Source organism: Phaseolus vulgaris, chromosome 1 (assembly GCF_000499845.2).
Source record: "Phaseolus vulgaris cultivar G19833 chromosome 1, P. vulgaris v2.0, whole genome shotgun sequence".
NCBI lineage: Eukaryota > Viridiplantae > Streptophyta > Magnoliopsida > Fabales > Fabaceae > Phaseolus > Phaseolus vulgaris.
In genome coordinates, this window is record NC_023759.2 from 50,457,799 (window position 1) to 50,476,153 (window position 18,355).

Below are 18,355 nucleotides of genomic sequence, written 5' to 3' on the forward strand. Positions count from 1 at the left end.
ATGACCAAACTCAAAGACCTCATCGGCATCATCAAGGACAAAGCTTCGCAGGGAAAAGCCGCCGTCCTCTCCCAACGCGCCACTCTCTCTCTCCTACGCGCCACCAGCCACGATTCCTTCACCCCTCCCACTTCCAAGCACCTCTCCACGCTCCTCACCGTCGGTGATGGATCACGCGCCACAGCCTCCGCCGCCATGGACCTTCTCATGGATCGCCTACAGAGCACCCAGAGCTCCGCCGTCGCGCTCAAGTGCCTCATCGCCGTCCACTACGTGTTAAAACGCGGCAGCTTCATCATGAGGGACCAGCTTCCGTACAGCGGCGGTGGCGGCGGCAAGAACTACCTTAACCTCTCCAAATTCCGCGACAGGAGCAGTCCCGTGTGTTGGGAACTGTCCTCGTGGGTACGATGATACGCTAAACACGTGGAACAGCTTCTCTGGGCTTCCAGGATCGTGGGCTTCTTCCTCGGCGTCGAAGCTGACCAAGACTCAACTCAAGGGTAACACTTCTCAAACTCAGTCTTTATATCCACCAATGAGATTTTTGTTGTTGTTAATGTTCGAAAATTCTAAATTCTAAATTTGTGATTTTTTTTATTATTATTATAGTTATATATTTTTTTAAAATATTAGTAATATTTACTCATATATTTTTTTAATATTTTGATTATCATTTAAAATTTATTAACAATATATAAATTTCTCATATTAATTCTTAGCCATTTAAAGTAAAATATCATCAAATTTTATATTAAATAAATTTCATTAAATATAAAAAAAGTTTTTAAAAGTGTGGATCCCATATATATATATATATATATATATATATATATATATATATATGTATGTATTTTGATTCAATTAAATCTTATAAACTTAACACATATATTTAAGTATCAACAAGAAACAGGTTAAGTAATTAAAATGTATAAAAAAAGTAAACATTCAAGATTAAAATGAAGCCAAACATTTCAATTTTTTAAAACCTTGGTAAATTAAAATCACAGAAAAAAGAAGAATGAAAAATAGTTTGATGCATACCAACTACCAAACCCTATTAATATATATTATTATATTATTAAATAGGTTGTAAAGCGTTAGTGTCTTGTTTTATATGGTCTCAAAGAATATTTTTCATAAAATAATGAAATAGCATTCACCAATATTGAAACCTGGTCTTTGAAATTCAAAGGTGATGATGGTTAGCCACGAAGCTACTCAAATTATTTAATTGAATGTGAAAATAGTATCTCAACATTTTTTTTTTCACACCAATCTTTTAAGTTTAAAATATATAAGATCAACGAATTTATAAGTAATACAATATTTTGATCGAGTTGAGAATGCATTTGAATTTTGAAATATATAGATGAATAGATAAGTTAACTTAAAATATAAAGTTTTTAACATAAAATTTGTTACAGGTAGTTAAAATAGTATATTTATATTTTTTTTTATCACATCAATCTTTTAAGTTTAACTAAATATATAAGATGTACAAATTTGACAAGTAATACACTATTTTGATCGAGTTGACAATGCATTCGAGTTTTGAAACATTACATTTAGGTAAACAGACAAATTAAGTTAAAATGAAAAGTTTAATGTAAAATTTGTTATCGGTGTAATTTAAGATTGTTAGGTGGGTCATGGATGAAAGCAGGAGAAGAGAGAGCTTCAGGTCTTACCAACAGTGAGTTGTTGAGAGAGACAAAGGCTTTGTTGGCAGTTGTTGAAGGGATTGGGGGAATACCTGAGATAACATCCATGGAAGGGAACAAGCTAGTTTATGAGATATCAAGTTTGGTGAAAGAGGATGAGAATGTGACGTTGGACGAGGTGTTTGTTAGAATTAACGAGTTGAGAGAGCGTTTTGAATTTATGAGTTTTGGAGAAATGGTGGAGTTGGTTTACGTGTTCAATAGATTGGAGAAGTGCAGAGAGATGGTGATGGTAGGAGAGAAACAAAGATTATTGATGGATTTAGTAAGAGAAATGAAGGAGAAGGCTGAGAAGATGATGTTTAATGAAGGTAAAACGATGAGTACGCACAGGGCAACAAAGTCAGATAAGTTTGAATTTCCAAATATTTTTATCAATTCTGTTGATTTGGTCAAGTTTCCCTCTGCAAGATTACAATGTTAATTATTTTGTAAATACAAATTGTACAACTTTTCCCTTTTCTTGTGCTATCATGCATCTTCTTTCTTAAAAGTTCATATAAGCTCCACACTTAAATTAAGGTGAATTAATACTAGAAAAATATTATTTATGTTATTTTTACAACTGTACATTGAAAATCACTACTTTATAACTTTAATTTGATTAATGAAACTTCAAAATTGATTTATTGCATTAAAATATTATTTTTCATTCTAATTGTAATATGTTGCAACTTAACATATCAATACTCTTAATACTATTTTTTTTAAAATATAATACAAAAAGATTTGTTGAAATCATGGTAGTAAATATTATGCGATTCACGATATGCATTGCACAAAACGATATAGTTCAACCCTTCCATGATACAAATCAATTGAATAATAATTTTTACTCCCATAACACAATTGTATTGTGAAAATCGTTGAATCGCATAATCGTTTTGTTTCATATAGCGTGAATCAATAGAGATTTAAATATTATACTCACGTGAACCTCCTCTCCTACATGAACCTCTTCTTCTCTCCTTCAATAGCGATGATTATCAATCTTGTGACAACGATAGTAATTTACAACTTTATTTATTTAAATATGTATAGATCGGGGCAGAACAATTCAATACTCTTAAATATCGTTTGACTGACTAGTGTAAATACATTTAAGTAAATTGGAGATACATGACTCATTAAATATAAAGTTCATTACAAACTATATTTTTATTACTACATTAACAACCTCCAAATATTAAATATTCATTTGAACACTTCCAACCAAAAATGAATAAAAAAATATTAATAAAAAACACGACATTAAAATAAAAATCAATTGTCCAACCCGATAATATAATCCCTTACAAATACAAAATAAATTAGTTTACTATTCATATTCATACCAAGGATTCAATTTTCAAAAAAATCCTATTTTTAATCTTTAATTTTACCGTTCGTCACCGAAAACAAGTCGGAGAATCGAATTCTAACTCTTTTTATTTTCATTTAAATTATATTGATTATTATTTTATTTTTTTGTGTATTATTAAAAATATTTTAAAATAAAATCATGAGAAACGATAATCAATAAACATTTTAAAATTATATTAGTTTAAAAAAAAAGAAAAAAGATACGTATAAAAGATATATACAAATTTTAAAATAGTGTTTTAAATTACTGAATTATAAAATATAGTTAGAATATGTAGATGATGAATCATGTTCATACATTGTAACACATGTCCAAAGTGAGATGAATGTTACGTGCAATATTAAGACACAAATTATTTAGATATTTTTATTTTATATATTTAAATTACTAAAATTCTAAAAATCATTTAAATCAACACTTTCAACTTTATGATTCAGTGTATAATATTTTTCAAACAAATTTAAAATTTCATTTTAAAGTTATTTTATTTTTTACTTTTATGTAGCATAAATTAAAATGATTATTATTATTACTTATAATTATATTTTTAACATTTTTAGTAATACATTGGAAATTATTTTAAGGTTATACACTGTAACAGTGCGCATGGCCGTAGCTAATATTACCCAGTAAAAAACTGAACATCCTCGTAAAGAACGACATCGTCTTGGGTACTATGCTGTCTTATTCATAAAGAGAACAACTCACCAACGATGTAACCTATGACTTCGTCTTTACCACCATTGACATAGTATAATGAAAAATTTATATTTTTATTTATTTGCCCTCATTTTTTAATACACGCTGTTTACATTAAAAATCTCTTTTTTAAAGTTAAAATTTTGTAAAGGGTTGAGATCTTAATTTTAAGATTTTTGTGAATATATTTTAATGAGAATTTGTTATGAAATTTAAATATTAATTTAAGATGTTGAAACGGGTTTATGCGTGACTAAGTAATCATAAGATATGTTCAAATGAAACCAAACTGCGAATAGAAAAACGCGTGTAGAAAGAAAGTGTTTGTTTTTTTTATCGTTAATGGTGAGTTTTTGCGTTGGTGATATTTGTATAAATACGCATTTGGAAGAGGCGGTGTTTGAGAAGAACATCATCAACAGAACAAAAACAGCCAAAGAGGAATTCTGCAACGGAACTTCCTTTTTTCGGCTTTCAGTGTATCTGTTTCTGTCACCACTGCAACAAAAACCCTTCTTTACCCTTTCTTTCTCTGCTTTTACCCTTTAACGCGCATTCCTTGTTGTTTCTCACTGGAATACGATTTCGATCGGAGCGAGGGGGTTTATACAATCAATCTCGTTTCATTGGATTTGGATTTGGATTGAACTCTTTATGATGTGCTGTGCCGGTGGACATTACTGTTCTAAGAAGAACAGTGATGTTTGTGGCCAGGTAATTGCAAGTTTCATCTTTTTGCCGTGGTTTCGTTTGCCCTTTTAGTTAATCTTGTTTTATTGATTCTGGGTGTCTTCTGTTTGATGAAAAAGGATTGCATTTTATTTGCTTTTCAGTTAGGGCTGGTAATGGCCATTTAGTACACTAATTGGCCCTTTCACCTTGTGTTCATATGGTTTCTGTGCTCTAAATATTTTGCTATTTAAGAAAGGATGAGTTTCAAAGGTATTTTTAGCAAATATGCTGGACTGTTTCATAGGGTAAATGGCACATGCATAGACTCTCAATTCCTTCATCATTTGATTTTGTTCTTGACAGAGGGAAAGGGGTTTTAATGGGATTGGAATGGATGCAGAATTAACCAATTGTATTTTGGGGATTTTTTTGGATGTATATGATATGTTCATGATGTAGCTTTAGTAGGCTATAGTTATTGATTATAACATCAGTGTTCTTGTGCATGATGTTGGGGAGATTTTCTGATAAATTTCAATGTTGATTCTTTGATGATGCAGGAGACAAACATGTCAAGAATGTGCTGCATTTTGCGTGGGTTGGATGTGAAAACATTAATATTTATTTTTGCTGTTGTGCCAATGTGCACATTTGGCATATACTTGCACGGACAGAAGATCTCCTACTTCCTTAGGCCTTTATGGGAAAAACCTCCAAAGCCTTTCAATGTCATTCCTCATTACTACAACGAAAATGTGTCAATGGAAAATCTCTGCAAACTTCATGGCTGGGGAGTTCGTGAGTTCCCAAGACGTGTGTACGATGCTGTGTTGTTCAGTAACGAATTGGAGATACTTAACTTGCGCTGGAGAGAATTGTATCCTTACATAACACAGTTTGTTCTGCTTGAATCAAACTCCACATTCACTGGTAGGCCAAAACCTCTGGTTTTCAAAAGCAATCGGGAGCAGTTCAGATTTGTGGATTCCCGATTAACATATGGAACCATTGGTGGGAGATTCATCAAAGGTGAAAACCCTTTCATCGAGGAAGCATATCAGCGTGTTGCATTGGACCATCTCCTTAAGATAGCTGGTATCACTGATGATGACTTGCTGATTATGTCTGATGTTGATGAGATTCCTAGTGCTCACACTATTAACCTCTTGAGATGGTGTGATGATGTGCCTTCAATCCTTCATCTTCAGCTGAAGAACTATCTATATTCATTTGAGTTTCTTGCGGATGATAACAGCTGGAGAGCTTCTGTTCACAGGTATCAGAGTGGTAAGACAAGGTATGCACATTACCGCCAATCTGATCACTTGTTGGCAGATGCTGGTTGGCATTGCAGCTTTTGCTTCCGCCGGATCAGTGATTTCATCTTTAAGATGAAAGCTTATAGTCACAATGACAGAGTCAGATTCTCTCATTATTTGAATCCCAAGAGAATTCAAGATGTAATATGCAAAGGGGCTGATTTGTTTGATATGCTACCAGAGGAGTACACCTTCAAGGAAATCATTGGTAAAATGGGACCAATACCCCACTCATATTCTGCAGTTCATCTTCCTGCTTATCTGCTAGAAAATGCAGACAAGTATAGATTTCTCTTGCCTGGAAATTGCTTGAGAGAGGACAGATGATCCTAGGATGCTAATTGATGATGATGATACACTTTTATTGACACAGATAATCCTCATACGGTTTGTAAGATTATTTTGTTCTCCAGAATTTTTTGTTGTGTTAGGACAAATTCTTTGATCTTGGGGACAATTGTGTACATAGTTTACACTTGAACTTCTTTAAGTTAATCTATTATTCTGTTTAGTTTCATTTCAGAGTACATGTTTGTGGTCATGAGGTTGTGTATATTTTGGATTTGTGTGGCTAATTATGTTATGAATTAGTAGTGATAGTGATCATTAACTCAATTGGATTAATCATCATAGTTCTCATTCAAGAATGTTATTAGTGATAGTATCTCATTTTAAGATTTTTATTCAAGAAAACTGCAACATTACCTATGTTTTCATAGTTGATTTCTAGACTTACCAAGGTTTTGTTTAAATAAAAAAATAGAATTTATTATAAATAAAAATTAATTTATGCAAAAGTTTACGAATCAGTTTTGAAGACATTTATATAAGGAGAGTTGTAGAAAAAATAATACTACGAGCATATATACATTTTATGTGAAATTAGAACATTGATTTAAACACTTGTTGAATACAAGATTAGATGGGTTTTGCTGAGAATTACCAATAATCACATTATTAATGAGCTTAAATATTATTTAATAGATCATAATATTTGTTTTTTAAAAAAAAAAAAATTTGATTGTAACCTAGAAGAATGTTTTGAAAATTCCAACAAATTTTTTAGAAATTAGTTTATAATATAATATAATCTAATTTTAGGGAAATTCGATCTATTGGTATCAATTACAAATCAAACAAGTAACACAAATTAAGGAAAACGAAGAAAAATAGAATTAGGTAAGAAATAACAATTTCACAATCCTTAAAGATTAATAATTTTAAAAAACTTATCATTTTAAATAAAAGAAAATAAAAAAAATGAGAATAGAAAATATTTTAAAATTTTTTAAAGCGAGTATTTAAAAAAAAACATATTTTTTCACTCACAAAACAAGTCAAAACTTCTTATACAAATTAACAAATCACTTAATTATACTATAGGTCTAATAATACTGTTAACCAACCAACATGGGTAATCTGTCGTTAAACTTAAGAATGAATATTAATATGATCTTAAAATATTAATTAACTCTAATGAATGTAAAAAAAATATATTCTGAAATGAGTGCATGTATTTAAGGATCAAAATTAACTCATACAAACCAATATGATGAAAATAATTAATGGTTGTTTAAGTTAATAATAAGTTTAATGTTTTATAATAAGAAACAGATTAAATTAGTATTTTTCCGCGAATAAAAGATGAAATTGATTAATGATATTAATTTTTGATATTTTAAACAGTGAATGAGTGGAGTTTGGTGGTGGAAATTGATTAATCCCTCATATGATGGTGGAAACATCAGAATTAACGAATGAGATGCTTTTCCATGGACTCTTACCAATTCAGAATCAGATTTCTTGTTTATTCCTACACCCAACCCATGCCAGTGGGCTTTGGAATTTTTTGCCACCAATTATATTATTATTGTTTGTTGTTGTGGTGCCTGTGGGCTTTGAAATTTTTAGCCACCAATTATATTATTATTATTGTTATTATTATTTGTTGTTGCTCTCTAGAACAGAGTAAATTTTATATTTTTAATTTATTATATCTTTTTTTTTTCTTGGAGTTTCATATCAGGTGAGAGAGTGGAAGATGAAAGTCACAAAACAAATCAATAAATTAAAAAGTAAAAAGAAGAGAAAGAGTAGTAGCATTAGCATTGCATGCAACCTATACTTAAATAATATGACATCGACATGAAGATACTTATAATCTCTAAAATGTAGGATAAGTGAATACAAATCTATATATTATATAAATTGATGTAGAATACGAAAATACAAATCTACATATTATATTAATTGATAGTAAAAATTTATGTGCATAAGAATGTTTCAGGTTTTTTTTAGAAAAAATGATGTTTTTCATGACTAGTTAAAAAAATTTATTGTTTATTTTTATAATCATAACAAAAATTTATACAATAATTTTAAGTTTTTAAAAAACTAATGTATTTTTTTTTTAAAATTATACAGAATTGTTAAAAAATTGTTAAAAATCAAACAAATATTTTTTGAATTCACACGTTACCGGCCATAGTATATATATATATATATATATATCCAGAGACACACAATTTAATTTAAGAGTAATGTTCGATTCTAGTAGAAATGCAATGTACATATATAGAAATGGTGTGAAGTCTGAAACATATATTGTGAGGAACTGAAAAGAGGAAAATGGGAAGAAAAAACATGGAGGATTTAGAATAAAGCTGCTGCAATAATTTAATAGCGCACTCTTTAGTCCAACCCTACCTTTCTTCAAAATTCCCTTGAAAGTGGAGAAATTAAATTCCCATACATGGTTATCACGGTACAAGTATGAAGTGCCTATAAAAGGGTCAACAAAGATTGAATCAAAATCACACTAACATCAAACTAAGCTTGAGTTTGCAACGAATAAGCATGCAAAAGAAAATGGGGTTTAACCAGTACCAGCAGTGCTATGGTGATGAGAGGATGAGGATGGATGCTCGGTCTGAGGAAGAGAGCTATTTCTTCCAAGAAGAGTCTTGGAGCTACGACAACAACCACCACAACCAGCACCCACCCATGCACATGAACACCCTTGGTGCTTATGATCAGCAATTCACGCAAAAACAGCCATGCAATGTGGGGGGAATGTTTCAGGAAGGCATGCACAGTGGCCATGGCTATGCGCATCATGGGGGTGGCAGAAGGTTCCCTTATGGTGGCAGTGGAGGTGGTGGTGGTGGTGGGAGGTTGAATTCTGGTGGCCAACGCCATGAGTATTTCTCGGAGGAAACTAAGTATGAGGAGTCTTACAGAGAGGAGCATAAGGGTGAAATGAGATACCATCAGAATAACTGGGGTGGTGAAACTAGCTATGACAGGAACATGAAGTACAAACCACACAAAGTTCAGTGGACAACAAAGGGAATCTGAATTGCTTCTAATGCCAATAAAACAGTTCTGATAAAATGTGTGCTTTGATGTTTTCTTATTTGAATAAGTTTAGCCCTCTGTGTTTGGGTGTTACTTCTAATATCATTACAACCTATTATGCAATAATATGAAGTTGTCTATGATTATGATGTTCAACGAGACTATTATAATACTATTATAATATTTTAAGAATTAATTTTCAATTTTTAAAGCATCTTATTCAAATTGACACAAATAATAAGATTTAATATATGAAATCACATAATTAATAAATAATTTATTGATAATGCAAGAGTAAATTGTTTTAGATTACAACTACTGATAAAAATAGAAAAGTGAAAATAATCTTTTAGTGAGATGGATGAAAATCTTTTGTGCATTCCTTGAAATTAGTCATTAATTATTGGTGGGAAAGTATTAGTTGTATCAACAATCTTGCTTTGTTCAAAATTCCATTCAGATTGAAAAAAGTAAATTCGGATTGAAAGATGCAATCATGCAATAATTGTTATCTATCCAATTAAAATGCATAAAGTATATTGTAATATACACTATATAAGGTTCTCTCCATCATTTGAAATAAACAACAAAACTAAACTTGAAGCTTCCACACCAAACATCATGAGAAGGAGCCTTGTGTTTCAACAGAAATACTATGATGACAGTGGCACATGGATGCAGACTCAGTCTCAGCAGCAGAGCTACACCTTCCATCAACACTCTTGGAGCTCTGATAACCACAAACCATTTCCAGAGATGTCAAAGCATCACCATGGAAAGTTAGGAGCAACACCCAAGAAGAGATTTGGTGGTTTTGGTATGGACTTTGAACTAAATTATATAGTATTTTACACTTTAAAAAAAGTTATTGATTTATATTTTTTGTCTTTTTTTTTAGTGTTTCAAGAAGGCATGCACATGCAGAGTGACCATGGTTTTGGACATGCGCATCATGGGGGTGGTAGGAAATCCTCTTATCGTGCTTTAGATGGTGGTGGAGGTTCCAAGTTTAATTCTGGTCATGAGTATTTCTTGGAGGAAACCAAGTGTGAGGAGGTTTATGCAGAAGAACATTATGGTTCAGTCACTGCTAAGGTGAAAGAAATGAGATATCAGCATCAAAACTGGGGTGACAGGAACAAAGTTATGAGCATGAAGTGGTGGACAACAAAGGGGCTCTAACATACAAATTACTTCCTCTGCACTTCTTTTATGCTATATCAATACAGCAATAGTAAAGTGTGTGTTTTGTTGCTTTCTCATGGAATAAGATTCCCCTGTATTTCATATTTCAAGGTGTCCCAACTCTTATACAAAAAGTAGTCTTATACAGATACTTCAAGGTGTCCCAACTCTTATACAAAAAGTAGTCAAGACAAACCTGCTCAACACTTGACCTACAAACATACTTCAAACTGTGCAAATCACCAAACCAATCCTCAAATGAAAGATATGATAAGCCACATCAACAGAAATCATCATCTACCTTATCAAAGTCCTTATATCACGTCATAAAGACAAACTAATTGTTTTGGACTAGTAATGTAATACTAGAGAAATGTACACAATCGAAGTGCATCTTTGACTTTAAATCAAATTTCATCGAGTTGGATCTATTGCCAACCTTGTTTTGCTTCAATTTTGTCTTGAAATTCAGTTTGCAATTAAAGTAAAGGAATAATGATTTGGTAAAAAAAATTATCTATGAATAGTCTAGGTCTACAAACTAATGTGTTTGTTTGTAATAGGAAAGAGGTGCGATGCACTCATCCTAACAATGAAATGATCAACTTGAATCCCGAAAAGTTTTATGTGGTGAATTTTCAAAGGATGAATCAAATGAGGTGTTTGCATGTGTGGCTAAAATTTCATATAAGAGGGGATAATGCAGTTTTGTTTTACAAGCAAAAATAATCTTGTCACATCTAAAGTCCCCTTTTTTCCATTACTTTTTTTACAATGATTCTACACTCCACCACTATGTTGTATAATTGGAACTAATTTTTTTTTAAAATACAAAATGGATATTCACTTAAGCAATAAAGCAATAATAAAAAATAGAGTAAAATAGAATAATAACACCGATAATATTTAGTGTGGAAAAACTTCTTTAATTTCAAAAATAAAAACGCCCGATACTTAGTTCAGAAAACATCTTCACTATAAGATGGAATACAAAGTTTATCTAGCATCTCATTAAGATTTCTAATATCACCATTAAAATAAATATATATTATCTCATTTATTTCTATATTGTTATTCTCGTTTGCTTACTTCTCTCTTCTTCGGAAGTTTCTTTTATACAAAGAATGAGAGGAGAACTTATCACATAAAAAGATAGTAAATAATTAAAGTTCATCATATTTTCAAAAAAGTTATAATTTCAAAACTTTTGAAATAATCATCATTAAATATATTTAATGAATCGGTTATCAATTTTCATGAATGAATTGTTTCTAAAAAACAAGTCTTCTGAATTGCATAATCCAGGAATAATTCCCTTCAACCATCTCCAACAACTACAGCAGAAAATATAAAGAAATCAAATTGAATGGTGATGACAATATGCAATTGCCAATTATTCTGGTGTCCACTCCAACTAGCTTTAAGAGATTCCTGTCCATTATATATTCCAGTTCTCAAAGATCCACATTTAATTTTCTTCATTTTTGCTTAAAGCTCTTTATTCTGAGAGAGAGGGGTATTAGATTCAGCCTTATCATCACAGAATTTTTTGTCTTATTTTGATAAATGTCCTATCATCATAGAATAACAGCATATATGTATATAACCCACCAAAAAAGCAGAGTAGCAATATATTCACTTATAGTTGGTGTGTGTATATATAAACATAGACATGGTGACAAAAACAAACAGATACAGAAAGAATGATGAAGGTGTAAGTAACAGAAGAAGGTGGCAAAATGGGAAGCCAATACAGAGGGTGGTGCCCTTCCAACGATTACCATGTCCATGAAGTAACAGGACCTGCACTACGCAAACGCTCTGATCGTCCCCTACATCAGAAGGGTCGTGTGGCCTTCAAAAGCATCCTTGAAGAGCCCATAACAGTGGCAGCAGAAGCAGCACCTGTCCCTGATAATCCTGTGCCACAAACTCATCATGAGACCCCAACTGCTACCAACCATGCAAGTGGTTTCAGGAGCGTGGACCAAAAAGCTGATGCCTTTATCAAGAGGGAGCATAGAAGGATTGAACTTGCCAGGCTCAAGTCTTTGGGACAAGTTTAGTTGATGTTATGAGGCCATGCATGTGCAGGGTTGTCATATATATTGGCTACTCTGCAACTATTCATATACTCTTAAGGCCATGTATCTATCTTCATTTGAGTCTCTTTTCATTTTCACCACAATAATGCTTCAAGTTATAGTTAATCAGCTTCCACTATCTCTGTTCACAAATTGAATAATAGAATCAAAGTCTATTTCTTAACATGTATAAGAATTATATAAGAAGAATGTGTTAGACAATTACATCATGATGAGATTTAGACTACAAATTTTGTAAAAAGATGTCCATCCACTGAACATCCTCTTCAGGTAGCAGACCTGCATGCGTGTTCAAATCCTAAGTAATACAACAATTTTTTAAAAAACTGGTTCATCATGTTTATATTTCAAACGGGTGGCAAAAATTAGATTGATTCTTCCGCACATCCAAATATTCTTCTTTCACCTCCATAATAAAAAATGTCCCTCTATAAGAATTACCCGTAATCTAGAAGTTTTTTTTCTAAATTTTTATAATTAGTAATTATATAATCTAAATTTCAGATGCATGAGATATAGAAGTTTTTTTCTAAATTTATAATTAGTTTTTTTATTATATAATTTAAAAACCTTTTTTCGGATGCATGATTAGTTTCCGAATTAAATAATTCAAAAGTCTTTTTCAATATGAGATTAGCTTTGAAAGTCTTTTCTCAAATGCGTGTCCGGATTACATAATCCGAAAGTTATTCTCAAATCCAAATTTCCAGAGCTTTTGAATTATGTAATCTGAAAATATTTTCTCAAATGCGTGTCCGGTGTCCATATTACATAATCCGAAAATTATTCTCAAATCCAAACTTCCAGAACTTTTGAATTATGTAATCTGAAAGTTTTTTCTCAAATGCGTGTCCGGATTACGTAATTTGAAAATTACTCTCAAATCCAAACTTCTAGATTATATTCTAGAATACCATTTTTAAAAACTATAAAACTATATTTCAGTAAACTTTTTCCAAATTCAAGATTAACTTCAGAGTATGAGAGTGGCAAAAAAAGATTAACTTCAGAGTATGGGAGTGGCAAAAAAACATATGGAGATTATGGAGCTGCAGGAAGAAAAAGTCTCAAAATTAATGGGACACCTCAAAATGTCAACTTTACTTTGTAGCCCCAAAGCCCACTTTCCACCCACAATTCATTTCATGTTTTAGAATGAGTAATTTTTTAAACGATATCTGAATATAATTATAAAAACAAAAAACTTATTTTGTAAATCCGAGGTTGAAGTAGTTCTTAATCCAGTTTTAAAATATTTTTTAATCAGTTTTTCAAAGATAAAAACTATTTTCTAATCTATATTTTATACTTTCTAAGCATAATGCGTTAGTTGTTTGTTATTTTCGTTCACTTTTTCCCCTCTCTACTATTTTTTTTTATTCTTATTAACCCATTTTCTCCAACCTTTCTAATCCAATATTACAAATTCATTTAAGTTTTTAAATTTTTTTAATCTTAAAACTAAAATAACACTAATGGAAGCCTTAATAAGTAGTTAGTCGTTAGATTTATTGCACCCTACTTCACTTGAGTAATTTCAAAATATTTGTGTCACCGTGCTTATTTAAAAATCGGAATAAATATTTTTTAATGTATCTTATTTGAACTTAAATATTAAATTAATTTATTTCTCAAATAATATTTTATTTTATTTCTGTCTCAAAAAAAATGCCATTTAAAGAACTTTTTTTCATGGTGTTAAAATACTTTTTTTCACTATGTCAATCAATATTAATATTTACAATATTTGTTAAGAATAAAATATAGAACAACAATTTATTTAGGAAGTAAAAGTTAACTTTTTATTCAAAAACTAAAAGTAAAATTTGATAATTCATTAGAGAAAAATATAATTTATTTATTTCAGATAAATATCAGTACCTTAATTTGCGTAAACTCAAAAATTAAAAATGGTTTCTTAACTCAAACCATGTAAAAATATCATTCAAAAGTCAACTTTCTGAACCCAAATAACACTGTGTTTATATTTTATTTTATATTTTTTTGGGTGGAAAAGGTGAATTCTATTTCCATTTAAATTAACTTGAAAAAACTTTTCACTAACTTTTCATTTAAATTTACTTATTTTCTGTAATACCACTTTCTGTCAATCAAAATCATACCCTCACTACTTAATAAAAAAATAAGAAAAAATTAAAGCAAAAATTAAGATGCAATATTTAAATTAATAAAAAAATGAAGAAAAAAAAAACTTTACATTCAAATGAGTAATGTGGGGGAGGGGAATCATATTTAAACACATTTTATTCTTATGATATTATATCAAGTCAAACATGATATTGATCTATTTTTAGAATACTATAAAGGACAAAGAAGTACTTTTCTGATGAACAATTATTAATATCTCCCTTAAATTCATAATGCAATAATTGTACTCAATTTTTTTCCCCTTCTTTTTACAATATTTCTTAATAAAAAATACTAAAGATTATAGGCAGGAATGAAAAATCAAATGCTAAATATGACCAAAAGATTTTTCTTTCAAACTAAGAATATATCAAAATTCAACGATCCAAGATAAATGAGAAAAAAAGTGTTCTAATCCAATCTTACAAATCATTTATACAATATAATATAAAATCTTTAAACATAGCTTTTATGTTAATATCGTTTATGTTAATAGTTAATATAAGATTTTCGAAGAAATAATTTATGTTGAGTTGATATAAAATTTTCAGCGCATAGTTTATGTATGTTGATAGTTGATATAAGAGCATAGTTACGCATAGTTTATATTGAGATTTTCTAATAGATTTATTTTGATTTATATTAAAAAATTATTTATATTATGTTGAGATTTTCTAATAATCTTATTTTAATATAAAAATTATTTTTATTTTATCGAAATTTTCAACACTTTTCTTTCAACAAACTACTCACATCTAAACATTCCAACTCTAAAACACCCTCATATATACAAAATTTTACTATAATAAAATCATTTTAATAGTTTTAATCATTTTAATACCATATTAAAATATACTCGTTTTAACATGATATTATAAATACTTTAAAATCGTTTTAACACGATATTATAAAAAAAATCATAAAATAAAAAAATAATTGTTATTATAATTAAAATAAAAATTATTGTAACTAAATTAGATATTATTTTAGAACTATAAAAGTTTTAACCAAATTTTTAATATTAATTATTTAATCAAAATTTTTATTATTAATTATTTAATCAAGATTTTTATTATTAATTATTTAGGTTTTTATTATTAATTATTTAATCAATATTTTTATTATTAATTATTTAGGTTTTTATTATTAATTATTTAACCAAGATTTTTATCAAGATCTTTATTATTAATTAATAATTTAATCAAGATTTTTATTATCAATTATTTAGGTTTTTATTATTAAGTATTTAACCAAAACTTTTATTATTAATTATTTAATCAAAAATTTAATTATTATTTAATCAATTTTTTTATTATCAATTATTTAATCAATTTTTTTATCAATTATTTAATCAATTTTTTTATTATCAATTATTTAGGTTCTAAAATTTTTTTATTATTAATTATTTAGGTTCTAAATTTAATGATCTCTAATTAACAATTTTTTTTCTTATGATTTTTTTTTATAAAGTTAATTCAACAACCTATTTTTTATATCATCATTATCACCTACAATATTATTATTTTAATATTTTTCATATTATTTAATTACAAAATTACCTTTTATTATATATATAATATTATATATGTATTTATATCTTGTTGATAAAACTCAATTGTGAAAGTATGATTTCTCTTTAGAAATTCTGAAATTCAACTCGAAATCGACTCGAAACAAAGAAGGCATAATTTTCAAGTTTCAAACACTGCCACTTACAAAACCAAACCAACCAAAGACAACCTCATCCGTCATTAACAGGTTTACAAAAAGCAAGAACTAACTAACTCTGCTATAACTGTGTATATATATATATATATTTGTGTATGTGTGTGATGTGACATGTCTAATCCATGGAACGACACAAGGGGCATGTGACGTGTTTGTTATCGAACCATTTTTCCAAACAACCTCTGTGGAAGTAATGTTTGCAAGGCAACTCGCTAACCTCTTCGTTGCCTTCAAAACGACACAAACAAACGCAGCACTCCACCATTGTCTTCTTCCACAATGCCTTGTACTCTGTTATCGACACCCTCCTTTCTCCCGAACTTTCACGACACTCCTGTTCACTGTTCCTTCTAGAACCTCCATTTTCACTGCCACCAACAACTTGCATCATGGATCTGAACATGCTCTTCAACACACCCACTGAGAGAACCGTGTTTATCACAAGCACCGGAAGCACCCCTTCAGATGCACTAGGGAAATTCGACAGACCCATCACAGAGACACCAGTTAACAAACCCGCTTCTTGTTTCTTAAATACTACAAAAATGTTGTGTTGGATTTTATTATGTTATATAGAGAGACACACTGTACTACAGTGAGCTGTGTTGGTTCACACATCCTAACTACACTGTGGTAACCATAAGCCTACGCTTAACCGTGGTTGGGTGACCGGAGGAAGCCTTTAATTTACGCGTGGCAACACGTGGAGAATTCTTACGAAAAATTAATAACGGTTCAGAATGAAGATTGTGTGAGGAGGACACGTGTCCACGGCGATATGCGGTGGCATTAATCCGAGGTTTCTAGATTTTCTGCTGCTCCATCGTCCAAAGCTCTTAACCCTCGCCAACGCTTTCATTGCCCACAATCAATTATCACACTTCAGATTTTTTTTCTCTTTTATCATTCACTGTTTACTGTACTCTGTTTGTGTCTGTACGATCGTGGAAATCTAATATATGCTAAAAATCAATAATTAAACATTAGATAATATATTTATATTTTTAATTATGTGATTTATGTTTTCAATTTTACTTAATAATAAAAAGTTTATAATAATTATATAAAATACAGATTTTAAGAATGAGTTATGTCTATCAAATATTGAAATCTCAAAATTTGAATAGTGTCTTTGTAAATATTATCTAAATTTAGAGTTCACAGTATCGAGAAGTAAAGAAGTAAAAGAAAGTATCGAGAAGTAAAGAAGTAAAAGAAACGTGAGAGAATTATGCAAATAAAAAATGAAAAAATAAACAAATTGATCGAGAAGACCATAGTTCTCGAGTCTATAATAATTACATAAAACACAAATTTTAAGAATTAGGTACGTCATCACATAGTACTATCATGTGTTAAATATCAAAATTTTATATGAAGTTTGAAGTGTCTCTTACAGATATCATCTAAACTTGAAATTCACTATATTAAGTAGAAAAGTAAAAGAAGTGCAAAAGAAATACTCAAATAAAAAATGAAAAAATAGACAAATCAACCAAAAAGTAAGACAATAGTTCACAAATCTCATGAAAAAATAAACAAATCAACTGAAAAGTAAGACAATAATTCAACTAATTCTAATCTCATTTAATAGCATTTCCCATTCTTCATTTTAGTCTAATTTTAATATAGTATTTTAAAGATTACTTCAACTGAGAATTTTAACCTATATTAATTTATATTTTATGATAACAAAACAAATATAATTTCTGTAGTTTTAATAAATAAAAAACTACTGTTCATATGATTTTTCATTTTTACAATTTATGTATAAGATGGTCGTAATATTGTTTTTCTTATTTACATGAATTTGTTAAAAAATATTTATTTTGTGAGTAACATTATACGTATATATAATTTTTAGTGTTGTATCTGCGTACACGTGTGCGATGTTTCTTCTTAGAAGAGATGTGACATTACTGCCAAACAAGATACAGCGGCAACGCGGTTTTTACAAAAAGCTGATTGTCAGAATAATTTTGTTATGCTTTTATTCATGTGTGATTCCTTTTATTATGACAAACTGTAAAAAAAATGGAAAAAAATGTTTTATGT

The 18,355-nt window shown here is 29.7% G+C and overlaps 4 protein-coding genes across 4 annotated transcripts; 3 read left to right on the forward strand and 1 right to left on the reverse strand.

Annotated features, from left to right (window-relative positions):
• On the forward strand, positions 1-2,189 carry LOC137816122 (putative clathrin assembly protein At4g40080). The gene is made up of 3 exons (XM_068619212.1): positions 1-223; positions 303-503; positions 1,667-2,189. Exons 1-3 carry the CDS (start codon positions 1-3, stop codon positions 2,146-2,148), a joined length of 906 nt encoding a protein of 301 aa, XP_068475313.1. The 3' UTR covers positions 2,149-2,189.
• Positions 2,190-4,016: 1,827 nt separating this feature from the next.
• LOC137815188 (uncharacterized) lies at positions 4,017-6,294 on the forward strand. Its single transcript, XM_068618264.1, has 2 exons — positions 4,017-4,500; positions 5,019-6,294. The coding sequence occupies exons 1-2, from the start codon at positions 4,441-4,443 to the stop codon at positions 6,102-6,104; spliced, it is 1,146 nt and encodes a 381-aa protein (XP_068474365.1). The 5' UTR covers positions 4,017-4,440; the 3' UTR covers positions 6,105-6,294.
• Positions 6,295-9,705: 3,411 nt separating this feature from the next.
• On the forward strand, positions 9,706-12,614 carry LOC137815189 (uncharacterized). The gene is made up of 2 exons (XM_068618265.1): positions 9,706-9,951; positions 10,033-12,614. The coding sequence occupies exons 1-2, from the start codon at positions 9,756-9,758 to the stop codon at positions 10,314-10,316; spliced, it is 480 nt and encodes a 159-aa protein (XP_068474366.1). The 5' UTR covers positions 9,706-9,755; the 3' UTR covers positions 10,317-12,614.
• A 3,573-nt stretch (positions 12,615-16,187) lies between these two features.
• LOC137815185 (probable E3 ubiquitin-protein ligase XERICO) lies at positions 16,188-16,858 on the reverse strand. Its single transcript, XM_068618259.1, has one exon. The coding sequence runs from the start codon at positions 16,791-16,793 to the stop codon at positions 16,416-16,418; it is 378 nt and encodes a 125-aa protein (XP_068474360.1). The 5' UTR covers positions 16,794-16,858; the 3' UTR covers positions 16,188-16,415.
• Positions 16,859-18,355: the final 1,497 nt, after the last annotated feature.

Excerpts from the sequence above, each read along its gene's own strand:
- LOC137816122 (XM_068619212.1), top strand. The coding sequence starts at position 1 with ATGACCAAACTCAAAGACCTCATCGGCATCATCAAGGACAAAGCTTCG. Across the intron at positions 224-302 it reads TCTCATGGATCGCCTACAGA|GGACCAGCTTCCGTACAGCG; the intron begins GCACCCAGAGCT and ends CTTCATCATGAG. Across the intron at positions 504-1,666 it reads GACCAAGACTCAACTCAAGG|GAGAAGAGAGAGCTTCAGGT; the intron begins GTAACACTTCTC and ends GGATGAAAGCAG.
- LOC137815188 (XM_068618264.1), top strand. The coding sequence starts at position 4,441 with ATGATGTGCTGTGCCGGTGGACATTACTGTTCTAAGAAGAACAGTGAT. Across the intron at positions 4,501-5,018 it reads ACAGTGATGTTTGTGGCCAG|GAGACAAACATGTCAAGAAT; the intron begins GTAATTGCAAGT and ends TTGATGATGCAG.
- LOC137815189 (XM_068618265.1), top strand. The coding sequence starts at position 9,756 with ATGAGAAGGAGCCTTGTGTTTCAACAGAAATACTATGATGACAGTGGC. Across the intron at positions 9,952-10,032 it reads GAAGAGATTTGGTGGTTTTG|TGTTTCAAGAAGGCATGCAC; the intron begins GTATGGACTTTG and ends CTTTTTTTTTAG.
- LOC137815185 (XM_068618259.1), bottom strand. The coding sequence starts at position 16,793 with ATGGGTCTGTCGAATTTCCCTAGTGCATCTGAAGGGGTGCTTCCGGTG.